We start from the raw sequence: 25,409 nt of genomic DNA, 5'->3' as shown, positions 1-25,409 counted from the left end.
TAGAGAGATTTTTTTTAAGGATGCTGGAGCTCATCTACCTTCCCAGTGTGGTAAGGGTGTGTCCTCTAGATCTGCGATGGATAGGTGAGTGAGTCTTAATGATCCAGTAGATCCACTAGTGCTGCCATCTCCCTAAGCACTTAGATATTTTCTTCTATGTGACACCATGCAAGTTCTGGCATTCCTACTTCAACGAGTGTAGGCCACCTTTGTGTTGACTTTTATTCAACCAACAAGCAAAGTGTTAGAGCCATCCACAGCTCCTTGGGCTAAAGCACTGACTCCTTCCCAACTCTAGAGGGGCTGCTCATATGGAAACTGGGATTCCCGAGTGTGGCAGTCCTGCTGTGGCAGTTTAGGGAAGAGGAAAGACCTGGCCGGGGCTGCCACCCACCACCACACCATCACACTTCCTAACTGCCTGCTAAACGGAGTCCTGGGGTCATTTATCTTTGCTCTAGTTCTGACTGCCAAAAAAAGATTTAGTTTTTAAAACTGAATAAATACCTCAAAATTAAGGTTGTCAGATTTCAGGAAAAAAAAAAGAAAACAAAGGAAAAACAAAACAAAACAAAACAAAAAACAGGATACTAGGATGCCCAGGTAAATTTGAATTTCAGATAAATAACAAATACTGCAATTGTCGTATATGAGATGTAGTTATACTAAGTAATTATTAGTTGCTTAACTGAAATTTAAATTTAACTGGGCATCCTATTTTGCTTTTTCAACTTCAAATTGTATTGCTTTTCCATTCAGTATATCAACTGTTTCCTGTTTTAAAACTAGTTCCGGGCCAGGTGCAGTGGCTCACACCTGTAATCCCAGCACTTTGGGAGGCCAAGGTGGGCATGTCACCTGAGGTCAGGAGTTTGAGACCAGCCTGACCAACATGGTGAAACCCCATATCTATTAAAAAAAAAAAAAAGAAAAAAAAATTAGGCATGGTGGCAGGCACCTGTAATCTCAGCTACTCGGGAGGCTGAGGCAGGAGAATTGTTTGAACCCAGGAGGCAGAGGTTGCAGTGAGCTGAGATCGCACCATTGCACTCCAGCCTGGGCAACAGCACAAGAGTCCGTCTCAAAAAACAAACAAACAAACAAACAAACACTAGTTCCATTTGTACCCACGAGTACACAGAATTGAGATGAAAAGGAGACAGCTCATGAGATTTCAATCTTTCTCTCATGTCTCTAGTTAGAATTAACAGGAATTGTTATCAATGTAATCAATGTAACAGGAATTGTTTTTTGTACTGGAAAGTAATTTACAGGCAAAATAGAAACACCATCAGCTTTTCTTGAATAGACTAGCCATATTTTGCTTTTCATCGTTTGTTAGTTTTCTATTGCAGTTGTTTATGGAAAAGTGGAAAAGCTTGTGCTATTTTTATCTTTAGGAAACTGTGTTCTTGGTCTGACATGGGAGGAAGGCCTTGTTAGCTGTCAATGTTCCAAACATACTACACTACTTAAGTGTTCGGGCCATTGTGGCCGGGTCATTTAGCACACGCTTTTGCTTTTCATTAGCCATTTCAGTCTCAGCCACCATAAGAGTTTGCAGATCTTTATTCTCTATACATTCCATGTTTTCATTTGGAAAATCCTGATAAGATTGTTCTTTGAGTTCATTGCTGTGTCTGTAAACACGGGAAGATGATGCCATTTCCTCTGAGATTCCTGTCCTACGCATTGGAGAAGTGGTTGGAGAGTCCAGACCTACTTCTGCAAATGTGTGAAGAGAATTTCTGTCCCTTCTCCGCCTTGTCTTCAACTTTTCTCATCCTTTTTTAGTATAGGATGGAGTACTCTCTTCCCTGGTCTCTCCCTTGACTTGCCCTGGTGATTTTACTTGCCATGGAAGGTAATTCCTGAGAAGACTGTGCTCCCTGTGGGGGCACCCCTGCTCCCTGGTGGGTGATGGGGGTGAGAGGTTGTGCCCACGGGGATCCCGTATTTTAGCTGCCAATTCTACTTGGGAGAAGCCACAAGGGCCCAGGCGCTCGAACTCCTCCGGCAAAGGCTCAGAGTGTATTTCCAAGACGAGTAACACCAACGTAACGGAGTGCCTGGAGGCTGAGAGGCTTTTTAAAACATAGCCTTTCTGAGGTATAGTCAACACACAACAAATGACATTTAAGGTATACAACTTGTTACGTTTTTGACATAGGTATAAACCAATGAAACCATCACCACAGTAAAAATAGCAGACATATCCACTGTCCATCCAAATTTCCTTGTTCCCTTCTGCAATCTATTCCTCTCCTCTCGCCTCCAACATCTCCAGCAACCACTGATTTGCTGTCGCTATGGATTTGTTTGCATTTTCTAGAATTTTATATAAATAGAATGATAAAATAAGTACTCTTTAAAAATATCTGGCTTCTGGCTGGGCACGGTGACTTATGATCCCAGCACTTTGGGAGGCCGAGGCAGGCGGATCGCCTGAGGTCAGGAGTTTGAGAGCAGCCTGGTCAACATGGCAAAGCCCTGTCTCTACTAAAATTACAAAAATTAGCCAGTTGCTCTTGTGCATGACTGTAGTCACAACTACTTGCGAGGCTGACGCATGAGAATTGCTTGAACTCAGGAGGCAGAGGTTGCAGTCCGTCAAGATCACGTCGTTGCATTCCAGGCTGAGTGACACAGCGAGACTCTCTCTCAAAAATAAATAAATAAATAAATAAATAAATAAATAAATAAATAAATAAATAAAATAAAAATCCGGCCTCCTTCATTCAGCCTTTTGAGATTTCATGCATGCTCCTGTGTGTATCAATAACTCATTTCTTTTTGTGGATGAGCAGTATTCCATTAGGCACACAGGCCACTGTTTGTTTATCCGTTCACCTGTTGATAGACACACTTTTTCTAGTTTGAGGCTATATAAATAAAGCTGTCATGAACATTTGGGTCCAAATCTTTGTGTGGACATACAGGCTCATTTCTCTTGGGTAAATACTGAGGAGTGGAATGGATAGTAGGTGTAGGCTTTGCTTTTGGTGACACTGCCAATTTTTCCAAAGTGATGATACCATCTTACATTCCCACCAGCAGGGTATGAAAGTTCCAGTTGCTCCATATTCTTTTAGAAGCTAGAAAAATTGCCATTTAAAATGTCACCATCAGTTTCCTTCTTTCTTTTCTTTTATGATAGTGACCAGCATTCGCCTTTGGAATGGAGGGATCCTTTGTTCTGGGAAGGACCCTTGAGAGACTTCTTGAAGTTTCATCTTTTATCTGTGCCCACTCCAGCTCACCTTGAGGTCAGACCCACAGCCATATTATGACTCTGAAAGAGTAGACCCAGCTACAAGGCCTCGGTGAGTGACACAAGGTGCCAGAGAAGAGGCTGTGATCATGGGCTCAGCAAAACTGAAATCCCTGACATATATCATTTTATTCCTCTTCCTAATTTCTCTCCAACTGACGGCTGCTTCGTATTTCCTCTCTGCCTCCCTCCACTGCACCTCCCACCCTCACATCCCCAAACCTCTCTACTTTCCTGAATAATTCACCCCAACTCTAAATTCCACATTGTCCTCAGGACAAAACCAAACCCTTACTTAACTGAGTTCCTTCTCCCTGGAACAGTGGTTCTCAGAAGGAGGGCCCAGGTTAGCAGTATCTGCATCCCCTGGGAATCTGTTAGAAATGCATATTCGGAGGTCCCACTCCAGACCTCCCGAACCAGAAACTCAGGGGTGGGGCCCCGAACTCTGTGTTTCAGCATAGGGCTTGTGATGTGTGCTGGCGTTTGAGAGCCACTGCCGTGGAGTATGGTTTGGAGCCAGTTATTGTTATATAAGCATGTCCCTTGGGGGTCTCATCCACTATCCTAATAGGCTTTTTGAATGTTTCGTCTAACACAAATAGGGGGTCTTTGGTTATGGGGTGGCATATGGAGAATTCTCATGTTTGGAAAATCAGATATTCTCCACCTCATTTCATCAATATAGAGCAAATTTCCTTCCACCACTATCGAGTAAGACATTAAGGACCCCTTTTAATTGGCCAGAGACTTGGGTTTTAATGAGTCAGACATCTCTGTGTGTCCCTATGTGAGATGCTGTGCCCGTGGGTATCATCACTTTTGGCTAGGAAGGAACGTGCCTCCTGTGAAGAGGATACAGGGTTCCACTGCTTTCCTGTAAGATTTAATGCTGTGAACATGTGCCTGATGCCAGGAGGGGAGGAGAGTGGGCTGGTGCCCTGGAGTGCAGCAGTAGTGGGTGGCCTGGGTAGGTTTTCAGCAAGTATCAGTGCCAATCCTCCCGTTCTCTTTAGTGCAAGCAAGATGCTGGGCCAGCAGAAGGAGGCAGCCAGCCCAGTCCCTGTGTCTGCAGGACTCAGCCGTGAGCAATGATTGTCCCCTGGCAGCAAGGCGCTGGTAGCTTTGAGGCCTCAAAGGGCCAGAAGCAAGATTATAAAGAGACCAGTGAGTGTGGAGTCTGGTTTTGAAAACCAGGAACAGGAAAATGTTTTTAGGATCAAGGATGCATCATCCTTACAGATCTGGGGGGTCGCTGGGGAGGTAGCTCACATGTTGAGGTGACCTTCTGCTGATGGGGCAGGTGGGAGCCTGTGTTCTACTGACTCAGCCATAGAAAGGAAGTGGGACAACATTTTGTAGTTACGTGCTGGTGAGGCCTGAGGTATGTGTTGTACTTAAAAGGACAAAACATTCATTTTGTTAGACATTCTAAACAGAATCTCTCATTTGCTTTTGTTAAATCTCCTAAGATTCCGTAGTTTTGATAAAGTACGAGAAAATACCAGAAACCTTGGGTTAGGGGAAGCTGGGGGCCTAGGGGTGTGGCGAGTGACCAAGAGAATTTAGAGAACTTCCTCAGAACAAGTTACCTTACCTCTTTTTTCCCACAGCTTCCAGCTAGCTGGTTCTTCTCATCAACTGCGAGAAAATGCACCTGAAAAATTACTCCCATATAAATGGGCTGCTTATAATTCAGAATGTAGTTAAATTGGTTTTAAAAGCAACTTATGAATTATTTTAAAATACATTAAATAGATGTTTTAAAATACATTTATTTCATGCAATTTGTCCCCAGGGTTTGGAGTTTGACGTTCTGGACCAAGCGTAGGCTCTGAGCAAATGCTACCAGGGCTGGAGAATCAGTTCTGCCACTTCCTACTTGTGTGATCTTAGACAAATGTCCAAGCCTCAGTTTTCTTCTCAGAGAAATGAGACTAGTCCCATCCACACTATGGACAAGTCGTAGGAGGCGAAGGAGCTCATGTTTGTAAAGGGCCTTGCACGGTGCCTGAGACAAATTCAATGCTTAGCAAATGTTAGCTCACCTCTCCCTTTTCGTCCTGTATCCGATTTTGTATACAAGTGTGTAAAAAATTTACGTGAAATGATGCAAAAAGATGAAAATCCATGTTTAGTCGTCTTGCGTTTGGTAGATGCTAGTTTACACTTCGGTGGAATGGTGAGGTTCTTCCCTCGATGTGCCTTGTGCAAACGGCCGTCTGGGTTGAAGTGGGGTGTTACTACGCCGATGGAAAAAGCGGCAGAGGTATTTCCTAAATGTCCCATCAAGAAAGACATACAGGAGAGGGTTGACGCAGCAGTGGGTGGTGGCGATGAGTTTAGTGATGAGAACACTTTTGTCCAGGTTGTAGTTGCTCTTGCAGTCACTCAGGGAGAAACGTTCTTTGAAAGTGGACAGGAAAAGTGCGATATTGTAGGGCGCCCACATCAGAAGGAAGACTACCATTATGGCAAAAACAAGCTTGAAAAGGCTATACCTCTGCTCCCCGAACCTTAGTGTTTTTCTCATTTGCACATAGAGAAATGTAAAAATAAATAGGGGAAAGACAAGAACCGAAACATTCATTTTTAAAGTCAGAAAATGCTTCCAGAATGTCTCATCAGCTGGCAGGAAGGGAGTTCTGCTAAATGCACACTTGTATTTCGGGTCTTCCATCTGAGGTTTATAAACTGCAAATTCGGGCACAGTGGCCAGAATGGCTGTTACCCATGCCAGGGCACTTGTAACGATGCCACAGGGCACCCTCCTCCTGACTGAGAAAAAGTTTCCCTTGTGCAAAAACACTAGGTACCTTTGCACGGTCAGAAGGCAATTGAAAAATGTCTCACTGTACAGGCCCACAAAGTACAGTCCAATGAGAATTTTACACATGGAATCGCCACCAGCGTGAGCCCAGAAGGGCAGGGTGAGCAAGAAACACAAGTTAGAAACTGCCAAGTTTAGAAGATAGATATTTTCCACGCGTTTGAGTCCTTTATATTTTACCAGGATAAGCACAACCAGGAGATTGTCCAGGACACCGACCACGAACACAGCAGAGCAGAGCGACGGCACCAGCTGGGCTGAGAGCGCCCAGGCATCATACTTGTCACATTGCTCTGCCTCATCACTCTCCAGTTCACCTTCTATGAGGACATCATATTCATCCTCTGGTGCCAGCGTGTAATTGGCCATATTCAGGCTGCCCTGCGGAGAAATGGGAGATGATTTTCCCCTCCAACAGCTGTCTTATCCTGGAGGAAACAACAAACTGGACCCCGATTCAGACAGCCCTGCTTTCCCTTTCTGAAGCTACATTTTAGCCAGAGGAGTTCCCTATTTCAGAAGACTGAGATAAACATTTCTTTAACGTGTGCCCACTTCCCCAGAGCAGCACCATCCTCAATCTACTTGTCAAGCATGTAAGTGCTTAGCAGTGTTCCAGGTGCCACGGGAAATAAAGCTGGCATGACATCGTCTTTGTAGAACTTACCTTCTTTCAGCAGAAACAGGACTTGCCTACATGAACACAATATGGAAGAAAATATATAATTAAAGAGAACCAAGTACCGTGGCTTGCTTTTAAGAAACGGGTGTAGATCCTAATTTCTGCATGTTTAAGAAGTTTGCTCACCCCCCAAAGCAGCTTCCTGTAACAGCTGAGATGTTTTTCTCTTGAAGGGTATAAACAAATGTTTGCAAAAGTGAAACCATGCTCAGCATCAACATGGCCATGAGGGGTTAAATACATAGATGACACACAGATGACTTACCACTGGGCCGAGCTCCTGGAGGGGAAGGGCGCAGCCTCCAGACCCAGCATCCGGGAGCTGTGGGAATGGCCCCAGACAGTGGATGGCCTCCTTTTGATCAGACTGCTCCTGACCCTGAGGGGCACGAGAAACCACTGTGGATTCCCCTGGTGGCTCTACCCCCGCCACTCACAGAGCTCAGGGACCTACTGAAATAAAGAACTCAAAAGCTCCCCCAGGCCTCCAGAGGATCTCTGAAGCGTCTGAGAGCAACTGGGAAGTTGTTTCCTCCTCCCTCTGGCCCTGTACCCCGCCTTTGATTTCCCTGTGACCTTTGACAGTCGTCTTCTGGCCGCCTGAGATAAGGGAACTGTGTCACTGCTGCTCTGAGTGATAGCAAGGAAATGATGTCAAGGTGCTGAGACCTGCCAAGACTCTCTGGCTTGTGGCATGTGACACTCCGAGTAGGTGACAGGTACCAGCTACCGTCAGCAGAGAGGAATGTTCATGGTGACCACAAGTCCAGACCTGAGGGTCCTGATCCTCTAATGTGGCCTCTCACCAGTGTTTACAGAAACCCACCCGCTGATTCGATATGGGGACCAAGAAGCTGCCGTGAGAGTCACAGTGTGTTTGGGTTTTTATTGTCATTTTTGAGGGACACTGTGTGCTTTGTCTAAAGACTGAGGCCTCAAAAGAGAATTTCAGGAAAATGGAAGCTACAGGGTGATGTCAGTTGGGAAAAGGCCAGGGGCAGAGGTGGGGCCTCAGCAGCAGTGAGCATAGGGCTGCCCTGGGTGTCAACACTGAGGAAAGCAAGGGGATTTGCAAGCAGCCAGAAGTGATTGGTGCTGGGACTCATGGGGGAGCTGAAGCCGCTCTGCAAAGGAGAACCCAGAGGAGGAAAGCCCTGTGGTGACGACACAGAGGTGACATCAAGTCGTGTGGGAGAGAATGTGAGGGGGACAAGTTTAACCCCAAACTGAGGCTGGGGGGTAGGGTAGGTTTGAGGCCAGAGAGAAGGAAATTGAGAGAACAGCCCAGATTTGGAATGGTGGGAGGAGGCTGTGGGGAGGGGAGGCTGTGGGAAGAGGGTGGGAGGGGAAGGGCACGGTTTGGAAGAAGGATGAACTGAGAAGAGGAACTTGAAAATACTGAAAAAATCTAGATGAGCTTCTCTTGGGTCAACAACTCAGCAGCTGCGACTAACCTAATTTGGGGACCAGACCTATTTGCTTAGAATTTATATATTGATTAAATGACATCCTTTTCACACCACAGATGTGTCTGAGGTAGGAATGAATACAAAATGTGTACCTGTCAAAATAGAAAATTAAGAAACTAGCCTGGCACTGCGGCACATTCCTATAGTCTCAGCTGCTCAGAAGCCTGAGGTGGGAGGGTCGGTTGAGCCCAGGAGTTCGTGGCCAGCCTGGGCAACATAGTGAGACCCCATATCTATAAACAATATAAAAATTAGCCAGATGCAGTGGCAAGTGCCTGTAATCCCAGACATTCGAGAGGCTGAGGTGGGATGACCACTTGAGCCCAGGAGTTTAAGCCTGCAGTAAGCCACGATCATGCCACTCTGCACTCCGGCCTGGGTGGCAGAGCGAGACACTGTCCCTGGGGAAAAAAAAAAAAAAAAAAGAAGAAGGAGGAGGAGAAGGAGGAGGAGGAGAGGCGGGGAGAGGAGGGGCAGAGAGAGAACTATTAAGAGAAAAATAAACATAGAAAGAGCCCAGACAAATATGTGATTGAGCATTAAATTTAACTCCATGCATGCCGAAAGTCAAGGCAGAAAGAGAAACACAGTGATGTTCGATGGCAGAGGGGTTGGTGCTGGCGGGAACCTAAGCTGTAAGTGCCCTCTTCTCTCTCGTGTAGGTCTCCTGTGACTGAGTGAGTGGGGGTCACCATGCCCTGGGATACTCTTCCCACCCCCTGCAGCCTGGGATCAGCAGCGGCCCCTCCTCCTGGGTCTCTCCAACTCCTGCAGCTGGGCAGGACACTCAGGACCTTGAATGAATAGGTGCGGGCAGCTTTACTCTCCATGCTGGTGGATCAGTTCCAGAAAAAGGAACGAAAGTCAAGTCAGACTTTGAAACTTGCAAAACCCCAGGAGTACACACACTCTTCCTCATTAGTGGAGGACAAAAACAGCAGTTGGGCACCTCGTGTATCACATGTCACAGAATCATGTGAGATGTGAAATTTCCCAAGGAAAAACACAGAATAATGTGAGGTGTAAAGTTTCCCAAAGAAAAATGTTTTGTAAACTCAGGATCGCCCTGACTTCCTAGTATTAGCATGGCCTTCACTTTCAGTATTATTTTATTTTTGCCTGATTCCCAGCATTCTGCCTGTCCACATTCAGGCCATGAGGTCCTTGAAACTTTATCTACGTAGGAAGGAAGGAAGAGTTTAGAAGGCTGTAGTTGAGGGGAAAGGAACGTTCTCTTTATCATTCTAATATCTGAGGCCATAATAGGGCCTCCTCCTTGTGAAACGACACCACATTCTGCAGCCTTGGCAAGTGGCCCACAAACCTTACCTTTGAAGGTCTGAGTTCCTCTTTATCACTATAATTCGACCCCAGTTTTAGTCGAAGGAACTATCACTGTATACTCTCATTCCCCACTTCGTGTAGATCACTCATTTACTCAACTGAATTATTCAGCTAGTATTTCTAGAGTGCCTAGCTTGTGCCCAGCTCAGTTCCAGGTGCTGGGGATGCATCAATGGACAAAACAGGCAAAAATCCTGACCTTCATGGAGCTCACATTCTACAGACAGAAACTAAGCAAGTAAATCGTAGGTTAGTAGGAGAGAAGTGCTATGGAGAAAGTGAAGCAGGGTAGAAGAGCAAGAGAGGCCAAGGTGGCTCAGGGATCACATTTTAAGTAGTGTAGTCAGAGAAAGCCTTGCTGAGAGCTGGGCATGGTGGCTCACGCCTGTAATGCCAGCACTTTGGGAGGCTGAGGTGGGTGGATCACTTGAAGTCAGGAGTTTGAGACCAGGCTGGCTGACATGGCAAAACTCCATCTCTACTAAAAATACCAAAATTAGCCAGGAGGGGTGGCGGCAGGTGCCTGTAATCCCGGCTACTCAGGAGGCTGAGGCAGGAGAATCACTCGAAACCAGGAGGTGGAGGTTGCAGTGAGCCGAGATCGCACCATTGCACTCCAGCCTGGTTTCTGTCTTGACTATATGCTGATTGATACACACATTAAATTTAGTTTAGAGAAAGGATGGGAGAATGCTAGGATGATGCCTTTTTTAGAGATCTAACTTGATCTTGAGAAATAGGTATTAGACCAAAGAGCTAAAAACAGAACTACCATTCAACCCAGCAATCCCATTACTGGGTATATACCCAGAGGAATATAAATCATTCTACCATAAAGAAACATGCATGTGAACGTTCATTGCGGCACTATTCACAGTAGCAAAGACATGGAATCAACCTAAATGCCTGTCAATGACAGATTAGATAAAGAAAATGTGGCACATATACACCATGGAATACTATGCAGCCATGAAAAGAACGAGATCATTTTTTTGGTGGAAACATGAATGGAACTGGAGGCTATTATCCTTAACAAACTAACACAGGAACAGAAAACCAAATACCTCGTATTCTCACTTATAAGTGGGAGCTAAATGATGAGAACACATGAACTCAAAGAAGGGAACAACGGACACTGGGTCTACTTGAGATTGGAGGATGGGAGGAGGGAGAGGAGCAGAAAAAATACCTATTGAGTACTGGGCTTAATATCTGAGTGATGACATAATTTGTACAACAAGCTCCCGTGAAAAAAGTTTACCTATGTAACAAACCTTCACATGTACCCCAGAACCTAAAATAAAAGTCTAAAAAATTATTATTTAAATGCATAATAACAAATGTGGAAAGTTTCAAAAAAAGAAAAATAAGTATTAGAATGTTTACACTGATGATAATTTAATCTGTCCTTTACTATGGCTTCTTCAAATACAATCTTTCTAAGATTATCAATTAATCAATCCATTATCTAATTTTCATTAGCAAATAATGCTACAGAAAATTTGTATAGAGAAAAACTATGATAGTGATAATCTCACATAATAGCCATTATAAGTTTTAAATAGTACTGCTTCTTAATGGGAAATGTAGAAAAACTACTTTTAGAAAACAATCAATTTTCTTCTGAATTAGTTGTTTGATATTGATTAGTAGATCGAAGAGGCAAATAACGGCATATAATTTTACGGCTTCTGAGACCATCTTATCCTGCCCCAGATTTTCTTTCCTGTAGTTGGCTGATCCCTAAAATTCCACTCAGCACCCAACATGTAGTAGCTGGGATACCTGGGAGGGCAGATAATACTTCTAAAATGCAACTGTGTTGATAATCCACCCTGGAAATACAGATTTTACATGTGCTTACTGAGAGTGAAATAGTGTTAACTATTCCCTAAAGCAGTCTTTCTCAATGCATGTTCAGTTTATTCTGCAGTATGCTAAAAAGTGTAGAAAAAAGGACGGGAGGCTATTGTTCATTTAAGTTTGAAAAAATAGCTGGACTGGAAAACTAAAGCAAATTTCTTTACTACAGGACTTCTCAGAGCCCTTCATATGCTAATAGGGATTATGATGCTCCATGAGGAAGAAAGGTATGGAGTGTTTCCCAAAATGTTTCGAATCCCTTTTAAATTTTTTGCATAGATACTTATAGGCTAAAAGTTCAGTGAGAATATTCTGAGAGATGCTTCCTTAGACATACAAATATTACTGTATAATTAATTAAATTAATTACTATTATTAATTTAATTAATAATAAATAAATATTACTGTGTGGTCTAGTTCATCCCCTGCCCCAGCTCTGAGGGAGCGTAATTGACTGAGGGGCCCAGCTGCTCCACTCTGAGACCCATGTCTGCATTCATGCCAAGGCTGTGCCCTCCATGGGCTGCTCCCACTCCATGACCCTATTAGGGACACTATGACAGGCCCATCTCTTGAACAGGGACTCCTCTGATGGGTGCCTTTGGCACATGCTTCAGCCAAACCTTCACTTCCTTCCCCATCTCCTTCACTTGGAGTCAGACTTGCTGGCTTTCCCAGCCTCTCCTGGCTCCCTTTGCAGTCCTGCAAATGTCACAGACATTTCCTCTGTTACACTTCTTGTATGCCAGACCCCACCTTGGGTTCTGTATCTTGAAAGATTTGGACTAACATAGTCTTGGAAGGAAGGACATAATTTTCTAGAATCCTGAGTCCTTTGCTTACCATGAAGTAATACATTTTGCAGCATCTCAACCCCTTTCTTCTTACCTCCCATTTACCTGTGGCCTGCGTGGACCAGTCCTTTTGGAACACGTAAAGCCACTTAATTCCATCATATTTCCATTCTGTCATGTTCGGCCAGTTCCTCAGCTCATATGACTTTTTCTATTCCTTGTTCTCTGCTTTGTGCTTCCTCTGCCCTAACCTCACCTCCCAATATTCCATTTTCTTCCATGCTTTTCCTCTATGTCTCTGGAACCTGAATTCTGACAATCTCCCTGATATCTTTGATTTATGCCCAAAACATTCACACCATCTCCTGTCCCTTGAGGATACTCCTTCCCTCTCACATCCGTCTCAGATTTGGGAGTCAGAAGGTGACATCCTTGGCCTCAGTGCCACTTTTTGACTATTAATTCCCTTCCAGATATAAAGGAGACTGCTGTGGGCTCCAGTCCTCCGACTACATTGCCTTCTGCTCCACCTCACTGCTATCATCCACTGACTGCCTGGTTGCCCCTATTTTATTCAAGACTTGTGCACATGGATAAGGGGCTTCTATTCACCCCAGTGTCCCATATCATTCTGGTGGCTTAGTTGTCCAGGTGGATGCCCATCTGGTGCCCAAGTCTCAGCTCATTAACTCAACTCCCTGGTCTTCGGTTTCACGCCACTAGTACCCAGCTGAGGTTTGTTACCATTGATTTACCACTGATCTCTCAAATACAATTGCTCACTTTTCTGATGACAACTTTTACTCCTTTGGTTTCTCTCACTCCATTTATTCTTTCTGTACTATGTGTTGTTCATCAAGCCCTCCAGCCTCTGACTATCAGCCCCTCCCACAGTCACATCCCTCTTTGTCTAGCTGAAATCCAGTAGTCTATCACTTAGTCATTCTCTTGTCAACACCCTGACCTCTCTGGAAGATCCAGCCTTAGATAAATTCTCCTCTACATTTTTTCTGTGAGTGTGTGTTTCTGAGAACAGCTGTTTAAAACCACTTAGCAGCTGGGCTCAAGCCTGTAATCCCAGCACTTTGGGGGGCTGAAGCGGGCAGATCGCAAGGTCAAGAGAGCGAGACTATCCTGGCTAACACGGTGAAACCTGTCTCTACTAAAAATTCAAAAAATTAGCCCAGCGTGGTGGTGGGTGCCTGTAGTCCCAGCTACTCAGGATGCTGAGGCAGGAGAATGGTATGAACGCAGGAGGTGGAGCTTGCAGTGAGCCGAGATCGTGCCACTGCACACCAGCCTGGGCGACAGAGCAAGATTCCGTCTCAAAAAATTAAAAAAAATAAAAATAAATAAATAAAACCACTTAGCAGCGGGGCTCAAGTTTGTAATGCCAGCACTTTGGGAGGCCAAAGTGGGCAGATTGCTTGAGCCCAGGAGTTCAAGACCAGCTTGGGCAATATGGCAAGACCATGTCTCTACAAAATATACAAAACATAGCTGGGAGTGGTGGTGTGTGTCTGTAGTCCCAGGCCCGGGAGGCTGGGGTGGGAGGATTGCTTGAGCCCAGGAGGCAGAGATTGCACTGAGCTGTGATTGTGCTACTACTATACTCCAGCCTGGGTGACAGAGTGAGACCTTGTTTCAAAAAAATAAAAATAAATAAAACCACTTAACTATGTGGACAAGATACATCAGTAATTTAAGATCTTCAACTAACTTCCAGAGATTCTTCTAGATTCCCTGATAACTCTTCTGAGTGTGACAAGTTGTCACTTTATCCCATTTTTCCATCAACTATTTCAAGCTGCCTAAAGCTTCCAGTCTCTTCACCCCCATTCTAATGACTCATGTTTACTCTCAGGAAATGATCTCATCTTCTGCTTTTCTCAGAACTCCTCAACTCCTCAGGCTCCAACTTAAAGTGCAACTTTGGTATGTCTACATTTTTCCTCTCTCCACGGGCAGAGTTGCTGCTCTTACACCAAAGGCTAATCTCTCCCCCTGCACTCTGGATCTCATTCCATTTAACCTTCATCATTTTTTCCCACATTTTCTTTGAGTCTCAACTTTTTCCTCTCTATTACATTATTCAGAATTTTTAAATGCTCAGATCCCTCCCTTAAATAAAGATTACAAACCCACCCTTGACCTCAAACATTGGTCTGACCAATGTCTCTTGTCCCCCTCTTCCAGGCAGCTTCATTAGTTGTCCAAACTCTGTTTCTCCTTCATCACTGCTCATTCCCCACTCTACACTCTGCAGCCTGGCTTCTGCCCCCACCATTCCACTGAGATTGGTCTCCCTGGGTTCACCCACATATCCTTGTGGTTAAATGTAATCAGTTGCTGGGGGAGCTAATGCATCATGTGCCCATGAACAGGAAGTGTCCAGGATCTCCCGACTCTCCAATACTATAGACAATAACAACAACAATAAAGTCCAGACATCAGTCCAGCCCACAAACACCATTACATTTAGAGATTCCCAAGCTGAAGTGGTGCTTAAGATTTTTTTGACACCTGTTAAAATGTTACAGAATCTAAAAACATTAATACAGGACTTTGCAGTGAAGAGGACAGTGTAGTGTAGATGAAGATGAGTAAAGCAGGATAGCGGACTCCTTCCTCCTCTAACATCTCAACGACCAAAAACTAGTTTTAAAACTATAAAATCTGCTGGCAGCAATTGAACAAGAAATAGGGCACAGTCTTACATCAAAATGTTGAAACGTGGTGCTTTAGAGACATGCCTAAGCCCAATCCTACTGGGTTTCCCAATCCTGTGGAAGAAAGAAGGAAAATAAAGAAATCCTGAGAATTGTCTAATACTCTCCAATTAGGAGACAAGTGGTCTTGGAGGGTGAGTATGCATTCCTAGAAAGAAAAGAAAAATATTTCTTCAGTTTGACTTGAAAAAATGGAAAAAAATAAAGAAAAACAAGACAAGAAAAAGGAGTTAAAAAGCCCTATTGAGTTAAAGCTCCTACATTTCAGAGGGTAGAAGGGTTTCTAGGACTTTTCATAGACCAGGACAATGTGCTGAGTTAGGGCAATAAGACAAATTCCACAAGAGTGAGATACACCCTTGTATATACCGAATTGGCTCTGGTATAAAATTTGTTGCTTTTTTAGGATTTTGATTTTCTATAAACATATTTTCAATGAAGTAATGATTTAATCAAATCTTTAAGGGTTCTACTAGTGTGTAGAGCTTTGTTAGAGGTTTACAGCGGTTTATTAGCTCTGCCAGCTATCACTCAGGGTGATCCATTTCCTTGTGTGTCTTGCAGTTTCAGTGTGAGTGTGTCTTGATTGGGGATTATTTTCTCTGCAGTAGCTTTTCCTGGCTTGAAGTGGGAGCACTCCTTTCCAGAGGAGTTTTGAATTTGTTTTCAGCCAGGAACATTGAGGACATCAATGGCCTGATATGAATTTTCCCTGCCTGGTTTTGGGGTCTTCCATTTTGAGGGTATTATAAACCTGTGCATGAAGCACAGGTTTGTGTTCTCAGAGACTTTTTCCCCTACCACTTAAAGCCTAGGCAAAAGTAGGTAAGTGTTTGTGTTTTCCTCTGCCTGTGGGTGAATTTCTTCTAGTCCCCCTTTCCCCAAGTGCTAGATTTACATCAGGATCTCTCAGTTCCAGCTCCCCATATCCCATAACCTTCAGCCTTGCTGTCTGCCCCATGTCAGAGTTACACTGACATGGCCTTTTTGATGTGTGTGGCCTTTGATTTGTCTGCATCAGACGGTAACCGAAATGGTCTCTTTCCATTGAGTGGCGTTTCAATGAACATTTGTTGTAAAATGTGGTCCCTTTATTCATCTCGTAGGTATTTAGTGCCCACTGTTTTATAAATCTTCCTTTTGCCCTTCCATATCCATTCTCCACTCTACCCAGCTTTATTCCGGGGGAAGCTCAGCTTGTTAACGGCAGGCTCCCCTGTCTTTCGATTTTCAGTTGTGTTTGGCTGATGGGGAATTTTAGGCAGAAGACTAGAGAGCAAGGTCAGGGGAATCAGGCCCTGGCTCCCTCCTGATGGGGTCTCAGTGGGCTGATGTGTCCCTTGACATAAGGGCAGCTCTTGTCAGACAGCTCCCTCCCCTTGCTCCATCTGGCCTTGCAGTGGGAATGGTGACCTGCTCTCACTGGCACCAGGCACCACACTGTGTATTGTGGCCTCCCTATACCCTGTCCAAATCTTTGTATGGAATCCTTCATTAAACTCGCCTCAGTTGCCCTACCTAAGTGTGCCGTTTGGCGTCTGCCAAACTCCTGAAGGACACCTCTCCCAAGTCCCAGGAACTTTGCCAGACCCTGGGGAGAAAATAGTGAACAAAGCGGAACCGTCCTCTGTCCTCATGGCACTGACATTCCAGAGGGAGATTCAGGTGCAGGACTGATTATAATTCAGGGAGTCATGTGCCAAGCTGGGGGAGCACACAGGAGCGATGGGAGCCGTCTCAAGGGCACCCAGCCTGACTCAGGAGGGGCAGGGGAAAGTTCCCCAGGGAAGGTGTCACCTCAGTCAAGGACGCATGGATGGGAGCTGGCCAGGTGAGGAGTGGGCCTCTTCCCCCCTCCTCCTTTCCTCCTAATGTCTGCTTTTCAGGTTCTTGAGGGATCACTTACTTGTCTTTCAGGGATGGGGCAAGAAAAGGGAGAGTGATAGAATTCAAGGTGGTGACATTGTATTACTTATTGGCACCTGTGACTGAGTCTTAGTGAAAGAGAAAATTGAAACCAAGTGTCAGACTATTTTAGGTTGGATTCCTGGGAATCCAGGGCTCAGGCCCTCTGAGAAGGAGGGTTGTGTGCAGCAGACTTGTAGGGAGGGTTTCCAGGAGACACAACTGGAAAGGAGAGAACAAGACAGGACCGGGCAGAGGGAAAGCTGCCCATGTGGTCACAGAGGAGGCCTCAGTTATTCCTACAAGGAATTAGGAATTGAGGGGAGGGCGCCAGGTCTCTGCAATCTGACATTAGCCAGTCATTGGGTCAGCCATCCCTAGGAAGAGGGCATTGCCTGGGCAGGCAGCTCCAGTTCCCACAAAGGGGAGTAGCTGTGAGTTCCAGCACCTCTGTTCCCATCTACAGGGATGGGGGCATGGAGAGATGCATTGACTTGAAGAGGACATCTGGGCAGAGTCCTACAGCATCCACTGTACAGGAAGAGGTTCTGAATTTCCTGCAAATTTCATTTACTCTGAATGATAGAAAATGGAAACTGAAATTTCTAAAGCCACAGTGTCACAAGACCACGGAACCCACATATGGGCATACCGAAGGAGGAAGTCACGTGCACAGGAGGCCACACTGCCCACTCGCTCCCCTAAACTATGCTGCTGGGGACTCATCCATCGTCACTGGAGTGTGAAGTGCCCAGTTTTCACAGGGTCAGTCGGGTTGGGCAGACACTGGTCTGATATGAATAATCTTAAATAGACAAGAAAAATTTCTTTTATGAATACAGGTAAAAATTAATACACTAAGTAGCATCCTCATTCAAGAAATATTACCTTTAGTAAAATTAAATGACACATTGCAACTGTACAGGAAAGGGTTTGGGCCTGGTCTTCAGTCTGGATGGTGAGGCCCCTAAGCTGGGGACTGTCAAGGCCCTGCTTCTTCCTGCTCACGTCTCCCCCAAAGACAGTCCCAGAGTCTCCACAGAGGCTCCAGAGCCTCTCCCTTCCCAGGACTCACAGCTTCCTAGCACTTGACTGGAGCCAGCTCCTACATCTGCACAGAGTCCACAGTTCCCATCTCAGTCCCACCTTCTGGAAAGGGTCTTGGAAAGGGCTCCTTCCTTACCTGGTAAACCAGGACCTTCAAACTTCAGAGGCTGGTCCTGTCCTCTCCAGAGAGCCCAGAGCTTGGGGGCAGAAGTTGTGCTTTTCTAGGGGAAGGAGGGAACATTACTTTGTATTACTTTGTATTCCTTTGCCATGAGTGGGCAGAGGAGAAGACCAGGCAGGAGTTATAAAGTCGTTCTGCATTGTGATTGCATCACAGGGTTCCATGGATGTTTTTTCCTATTTTGTCTTACTCTATGTCTCTGCAACATTTGACATTGCTGACACTTCCTCTTATTCCCCAAGCCCTCTCACCTGGGCTGCTACAAAGCCCTGGATTTGGCTCTTTCTTGGCACATCTCCTCATTGTTCTTTAGGGCTCCCTTTGCTGCCTGTATTCCTTGGGGTTCTGCTTGACCTATTGAGTCCACCCTACGGCATCCACTGCCTGTGACCCTAGATGTAGATCTCCACGCATTCTGCTGAGTTCAATGTCAGCACATCCAGCTTCCCCTGACACTGCCACCTGCAGGTCCCCCGGGATAGCCAACTCAGCCTGTCCTGAAAACCAAACTAATTGACCCACATCCTAAAACCAGTGCTCTCCTTTTCAATGGGCCAGGACTCAAGCCTTGACCATATGCCTCCCTAAAAGTCCTGATGATCCAAGTCCTCCCTTGCAGCCCTCAGATCCATTAACTTCTCTCCACTCAGGACTTTCCTACCTTGGAAGAGGCTTCTTCTATATTATGGAGAGAGCATTGCCAAACCTCCACCTAGGGGGTCTCCTCCATCCTTGCCTTCCTCCAATACAGTCTCCACATTGCCAGGGCCAATCCAAAGTTCAAAACAGGAATCTTCTTCCTGGCTTGAAACTCCACCCATGCCACGGGCCCACACTCCTCAGTGCCCACAGTGTGCAAGGCCATCCCCACCTGTCCTCTCCTTCCCAGGTTCCAGCCGCATTTCTTTCTGCTCCCTTCTCACTTTCTGCTCTCAAGATGCCACTTAACCATTTCCTGAAGTTGTTTTCTTCCCATGTTTTCTCACACACCGTTTCCACAGAAATTCCTGTATTCCCCTCACGTAATTCCTTGTAATTTCTCCTATGTGAGAGAACCCACCCCACTCCATATACAAACAAGCTGGGAAAGACCGAGAAGTGCTGGGATCTCAAGACGCCTTGCCAGCTGGGAGACAGGTTCTCCAGTTGTGTGCGCGCCACTGGGGAGGCTTGAGAGGGTGGTATTCTGGCCCCTGGTGGGACTCACGAAGGGCATTTGGGAAGGCAGAGGAAGTGGTGGAGTGATGGGAATGAGTGGGTGAAGAAAAAGAGAGTTCTTGTGGACAGCCTGAGTCTCCTGTGTCCATGCTAAGAATCCTGAATGTTCCATGAGTCTGGAGTAAGTTGCCAAAATCTGCCAGGAGCCTGTAGCAGCCCATGACATCAAGGGGGCCCCGAGCTCCCCTTGATGAGGATACAGCAAGGAGGAAGCACTAGAGCAGGGCTCCTCAACCACAGCCCTGTTGATGTTCTGGATGGATAGGTTTTTGTTGCGGGGGATTGTCCCGAGTGTTCCAGGATGTTGAGGTGCATTCCTGACCTTCACCCACTAGATGCCAGCAGCACTGTGCCCTCAGCTGGGACAACTAAAATGTCTCCAGATAACACTAGATGTCTCCTGGTGGAGCTGTCGTCCTCTGCTGAGAACTGAAACACTGGAATTGGTAACTGTGGGGTGGGGGAAGGGAAAAAGATTGGCTGGGGAGCACTGAACAGAAAAGGAATCCTATGCATCTTGAATTTGACTGAAAAATCACAGGGCTGGATTGAACATGTTAGGAAGGGTTTAATGGGTTCTAGGACAAATGCAGCTCAGGAGGGAAAAGGTTGTTTGGTTATAAAATGGTTTCATTTGTGCTGATTTAACCATGAGATATCAGAAGGCTCATTCTTTGTTCTCAGGTTTTTGCTGAGCCACACCACTTCCAACATTCTTTTATGCACTCTTTTTAAAACTTGAACATCTTATTTCCTTCTGTAATACCACTTGGCCCCACTACAAACTCGACAGTAGTTCCAAGTGGCCAGAGAATGACACTTTCGATTTATCCATCCTATAAGATCTAGACAATTTTTGTCTTAAAATGGGCAAATGGTCTGAGATGCCTGACATCCAGGCATTCTTTACACATCTGTCCCTCCCTAGTCTGTGCTCCCAGGGCAACTTGTCCCAAATCTTTCTCCTTTCTCTCCTGTCTGTCCCTTCAGTCTCCACCCCAAGCTCTGAGTCCTTTGAATCCTCCTTTTCTACGGACCCATCTGACCTCTCTCTTTCTCCCCAGGCTGCTCCTTGACAGGCCGAGCCAGGTCCCAGTTCCTCGTCAGCCTCTGCTGCCCACGTTATAATCCTTCTATCACCTCCTCTCCTCACACCCGGTCTGGCTTACAGTTTCGTTCCGCGACTAGCCCTCCCCAACCTGCCCAAAAATTTCCTCTTAGAGAGGTGGCTGGAGCTAAAGGCATAGTCAAGGTTAATGCTCCTTTTTCTTTAGCCGACCTCTCCCAAATCAGTTAGCGTTTAGGCTCTTTTTCATCAAATATGAAAACCCAGCTGAGTCCATGGACTGTTTGACAACAACCCTTAGATGCTTTACCGCCCTAGACCCGGAGGGGCCAGAAGGCCGTCTTATTCTCAGTATGCATTTTATTACCCAATCCACTCCTGACATTAGAAAAAGCTCTAAAAATTAGATTCCAGCCCTCAAGCCCCACAACAGGATTTAATTAACCTCGCCTTCAAGGTGTACAATAATAGAAAAGAGGCAGCCAAGTGGCAACATACTTCTGAGTTGCAATTACTTGCCTCTGCTGTACGAGAAACCCCAGCCACATCTCCAGCACATGAGAACTTCAAAACACCTAAACCACAGCGGCCAGGTGTTCCTCCAGGACCACCTCCCCCAGGATCTTCCTTCAGGTGCTGGAAATCTGGCCCTTGGGCCAAGGAATGCCCGCAGCCCAGGATTCCTCCTAAGCCATGTTCCATCTGTGAGAGACCCCACTGGAAATTGGACTATTTAACTTGCCCAGCAGCCACTCCCAGAGCCCCTGGAACTCTAGCCCAAGGCTCTCTGACTGACTCCTTCCCAGATCTTCTCGGCTTAGCAGTTAAAGACTGATACTGCTCGATCGCCTGGGAAGCCTCCTGGACTATCACAGACACTTCAGGTAACTCTTACAGTGGAGGGTAAGTCCGTCTTCTTCTTAATCGATGCAGAGGCTACCCACTCCACATTACCTTCTTTTCAAGGGCCTGTTTCCCTTGCCTCCATAACTGTTATGGGTATTGACAACCAGGCTTCTAAACCCCTTAAAACTTCCCCACTCTGGTGCCATCTTGGACAACATTCTTTTAAGCACTCTTTTTTAGTTATCCCCACCTCCCCAGTTCCCTTATTAGGCTGAGACATTTTAACCAAATTATCTGCTTCCCTGACCATTCCTGGGCTGCAGCCACATCTCATTACTTCACTTTTACCCAACTCAAGACTTCTTTCACATCCTCCCCTTGTATCTCCCCACCTTAATCCACAAGTATAAGATACCTTTACTCCTACCTTGGTGACCGATCATGCACTCTTTATCATCCCATTAAAATGTAATCACCCTTACCCCACTCAACGCCAATATCTCATCCCACAGCAGGCTTTAAAAGGGTTAAAGCCTTTATCACCTGCTTGTTACAACATGGCCTCTTAAAGCCTACAAATTCTCCTTACAAATCCCCTCTCCTACTCGTCCAGAAAACGGACAAGTCTTACAGGTTGGTTCAGGATCTTCGCCTTGTTGATCAAATCGTCCTTCCCATCCATCCTATAGTGCCAAACCCGTACACCCTCCTATCTTCAATACCACCTTCCACAACTTTATTCTGTTATCGACCTCAAAGATGCCTTCTTTACTGTCCCCTTGCATCCCTCCTCCCAGCCTCTTTTTGCCTTTACTTGGACTGACTCTGACACCCACCAGTCCCAACAACTTACCTGGATTATTCTGCCCCAAGGCTTCAGGGACAGCCACACTACTTTGGCCAGGCCCTTTCTTTTTGCTTTCTTTTTGCCCATCTGCTTTCTTTTTGCCCATCTGCCTCCTACCTTATTCAATATTTTGACGATCTTCTTCTTTGCAGCCCCTCTTGCCAATCTTCCCAGCAGGACACTATCCTGCTTCTTCAATATCTCTACTCAAAGGAGTACCAAGTATCCCCCTCCAAGGCACACATTTCTTACCCTAGCATTACCTATCTTGGTGTAATGCTGCATCAACATACACACAGCCCTCCTGCAGACCGTATTCAGTGAATCTTCCAGATCCCAACCCCAACCCCCACCACTAAGCAACAACTCCTTTCCTTCTTAGGCATTGTTGGATACGTCCAACTCTGGATATCAGGCTTTGCTATCCTAACCAAACCACTTTACAAGCTCACAAAGGGTAATTAACTAATCCCATAGACTGTAATTATTTTCCCCGTTCTTCCTTTCACTTTCTCAAAAAGGCCCTGGAGACAGCTCCCACACTAGCACTCCCTGACTCATCCCATCCTTTTTCCTTACACACAACTGAAATACAAGGCTGTGCTGCTGGGGTCCTCACACAGGAGCCAGGCCCATGACCTGTTGCCTTTATCTTCCAGTCCTCCAGCAGGCTAAACAGGAAATTCTCCAGGCTGCTAATCTTCTCTTGCCTCCTCCAAACTCCCAGCCATATGAAGATACCTTAGTTGGACAATCAGTCCTTCTCAAGTCTGACCCCTCAGACTCTACAGCTTTGATGGACTGGACCCTACCTGGTCATTGATAGCACCCCAATGGCCATCCGTCTGCAGGACCCTCCCTATTGGGTTCACCGTTCCAGAATAAAGCTGTGACCATCAGACAGCCAGACTGGTCTCTCCTCTTCCTCCTGGAAGTCACAAGTACTCACCCCTACTTCCCTTAAACTCACTTGCATTTCTGAAGAACAGTAATAACTCTTACGAGCCTAATACATCCCTTCAGTCTATTAAGTCTATTCATCCTTACCTTACTTTTTGCAACAGAGCTCTATGCAGTCACCCCCACTACTTGGACTGTGCCCCCAAAATTTGTCATCTCTACTATCTTCTGTTTAGTCATACTCCTATTCACCATTCTCAACTACTCATAAATGCCCTGCCCCTGTTTGCACTGCCGGTTTACACTTTTTCTCCAAACCATCATAGTGGATATCTCCTGGTACTATCCCCAGTCCACCACTCTTGACTCCCTCTTGGAGTGGATAGATGATCTTTGCTGACAGGGCACCCTCCAATACTTTCACCCTGATGAAGTCCTATTCTTTACTTTTATACTCATTCTTTAATAAACAATTGCTGGCTTTGCAATTCTCTCTCCTCCAAAACTACTGAGGCCTTGACTAGCTCACTGCTGAGAAAGGAGAACTCTGTATATTTTTAAATGAAGAGTGTTGTTTTTACCTAAATCAATCTGGCCTGGTATATGACAATGTAAGAAAACTCAAGGATAGCGACAAAAAACTCACCAACCCCCTTGGGCACTCTCTAATTGGATGTCCTGTGTCCTCCCAATTCTTAGTCCTTTAATGCCTGTTTTTCTCCTTCTCTTACTCAGACCTTGTGCCTTCCATTTAGTTTCTCAATTCATACAAAACCACATCCAAGCCATCACCAATCATTCCATACAACAGCTCCTTCTAACAACCCCACAATATCACCCCTTACCACAAAATCTTTCTTCAGTTTAATCTCTCCCACTCTAGTTTCCCATGCTGCCCCAATCCTGCTCAAAGCAGCCCTGAGAACATTGGCCCTTATCTCTCCATACCACCCCCAAAATTTTTCGCTGCCCCAACATTTCACCACTATTTCGTTTTGTTTTTCTTATTAATATAAGAAGATAGGAATGTCAGGCCTCTGAGCCCGAGCTAAGCCATCATATCCCCGGTGACCTGCACGTGTACATCCAGATGGCCTGAAGCAACTGAAGAACCATAAAAGAAGTGAAAATACCCAGTTTCTGCCTTAACAGATGACATTCCACCATTGTATTTGTTCCTGCCCCACCCTAACTGAGCGATTAACCTTGTGACATTCCTTCTCCTGGACATGAATCTCAGGAGCTTCCCACTGAGCACCTTGTGACCTCTGCCCCTCCCTGCAAGAGGACAACCCCCTTTAACTATAATTTTCCACTACCTACCCAAATCCTATAAAACTGCCCCACTCCTATCTCCCTTTGTTGACTCCTTTTTCAGACTCAGTCTGCCTGCACCCATGTGATTAAAATGCTTTGTTGCTCACACAAAGCCTGTTTGGTGGTCTCTTCACATGGATGCATGTAACACAACCACCTTCAGGGCTCAAGAAATCCTCCTGCTCTGCCTCCTGAGTAGCTGGGACTACAGGTGCACACCACCACCCTTGGTTACTTTTTGTATTTTTTGTAGAGATAGGGTTTTGCCATGTTGCTCAGGCTGGTCTTGAACTCCAGCTCAAGCAATCCACTCGCCTCTAGCACCTAAAGTGTGAAGGCAGAACTACTTCATTCTGAGAATATGGGAGAAGTGGGGACTTTGTGTCCATGTTAGTGCAGGCACAAGTTGTAAGAAGCAGAGGATGGCTCAAGTTTGCCTAGCAATACAGGCCAGTGCTGGAAGATTGGTGGCATTGGTCACAGGAAAGAAGGAACTACTGGACATATGGACTTGGAAAACACATGACCCAGGGCAGTTCTGTGATGGGACATCTTCTTTGGATGGTCATGGGTCTATTCTCCAGGACACTGCCTCTGTGGGGTTGCATCATGCTCACCATTTCTGGAAGCAAGAATCCGATGGATGCATCTTGGGTAGTGCACACCTAGAATTCATGGTAGGAAGGTAGTCTTTTTCATTTGTGTCCACCGCAATGGTCCTTGACAGAAAGCTCTTTTTCCTCCACTTCCCTCATCTCTTCTCTCTTCTCTTCTTTTCTCTTTTCTCTCTTTATCTCTGTCTCAATTTTGTTATGAAAATATTCAAATATTGCATGGGCAGAAAATAGTATTAATATGTTAAATCTCCATATTCCCATCACTCAGTTTCAACAGTTACAAACATACGCCCAAAATTGTTTCATCTATGCTCCTCTCCCTTCCCTCTCCCTCTCACCCCACTGGATTATTTTCCACTAGTATTTTAGAGTGTATCCTTAAGAGATAGAATTCTTTAAAATTGCTACAAAAACATTACTGTATCCCAAATTAAAGCATAATTAACATAATATTATATCTAGTCAGTGTTCAAATTTCTCCAG

The 25,409-nt window shown here is 45.5% G+C and overlaps 1 protein-coding gene and 1 long non-coding RNA gene across 7 annotated transcripts in view; one reads left to right on the top strand and one right to left on the bottom strand.

Annotated features, from left to right (window-relative positions):
• Positions 1 to 5,026: 5,026 nt before the first annotated feature.
• CCRL2 (C-C motif chemokine receptor like 2) lies at positions 5,027 to 19,757 on the bottom strand. Of its 4 annotated transcripts, none has more exons than XM_033204875.1 (2): positions 18,071 to 19,757; positions 5,027 to 6,482 (listed from the first exon to the last, which is right to left on the bottom strand). In XM_033204875.1, exon 2 carries the CDS (start codon positions 6,468 to 6,470, stop codon positions 5,436 to 5,438), a length of 1,035 nt encoding a protein of 344 aa, XP_033060766.1. In that variant the 5' UTR covers positions 6,471 to 6,482; positions 18,071 to 19,757; the 3' UTR covers positions 5,027 to 5,435. The 4 variants fall into 4 exon arrangements, with proteins under 4 accessions (XP_033060766.1, XP_033060758.1, XP_033060786.1 ...); XM_033204867.1 differs by lacking the exon at positions 18,071 to 19,757 and adding an exon at positions 7,049 to 7,383; XM_033204895.1 differs by lacking the exon at positions 18,071 to 19,757 and adding an exon at positions 6,769 to 7,020.
• LOC117080185 overlaps positions 7,480 to 25,409 on the top strand; it is a 40,811-nt gene continuing 22,881 nt past the window's right edge. The window contains exon 1 of one of the 3 annotated variants that reach the window (XR_004435749.1): positions 7,480 to 7,654. This is a non-coding gene — a long non-coding RNA (uncharacterized LOC117080185). Of the gene's footprint in view, positions 7,984 to 25,409 lie in introns of all 3 variants that reach the window. The other 2 variants (XR_004435748.1, XR_004435747.1) reach the window with 2 other exon arrangements.

Source organism: Trachypithecus francoisi, unplaced genomic scaffold, assembly GCF_009764315.1.
Source record: "Trachypithecus francoisi isolate TF-2019V2 unplaced genomic scaffold, Tfra_2.0 Lachesis_group0, whole genome shotgun sequence".
NCBI lineage: Eukaryota > Metazoa > Chordata > Mammalia > Primates > Cercopithecidae > Trachypithecus > Trachypithecus francoisi.
This window is presented reverse-complemented; position numbering and strand designations above follow the sequence as displayed.

Excerpts from the sequence above, each read along its gene's own strand:
- CCRL2 (XM_033204875.1), bottom strand. The coding sequence starts at position 6,470 with ATGGCCAATTACACGCTGGCACCAGAGGATGAATATGATGTCCTCATA.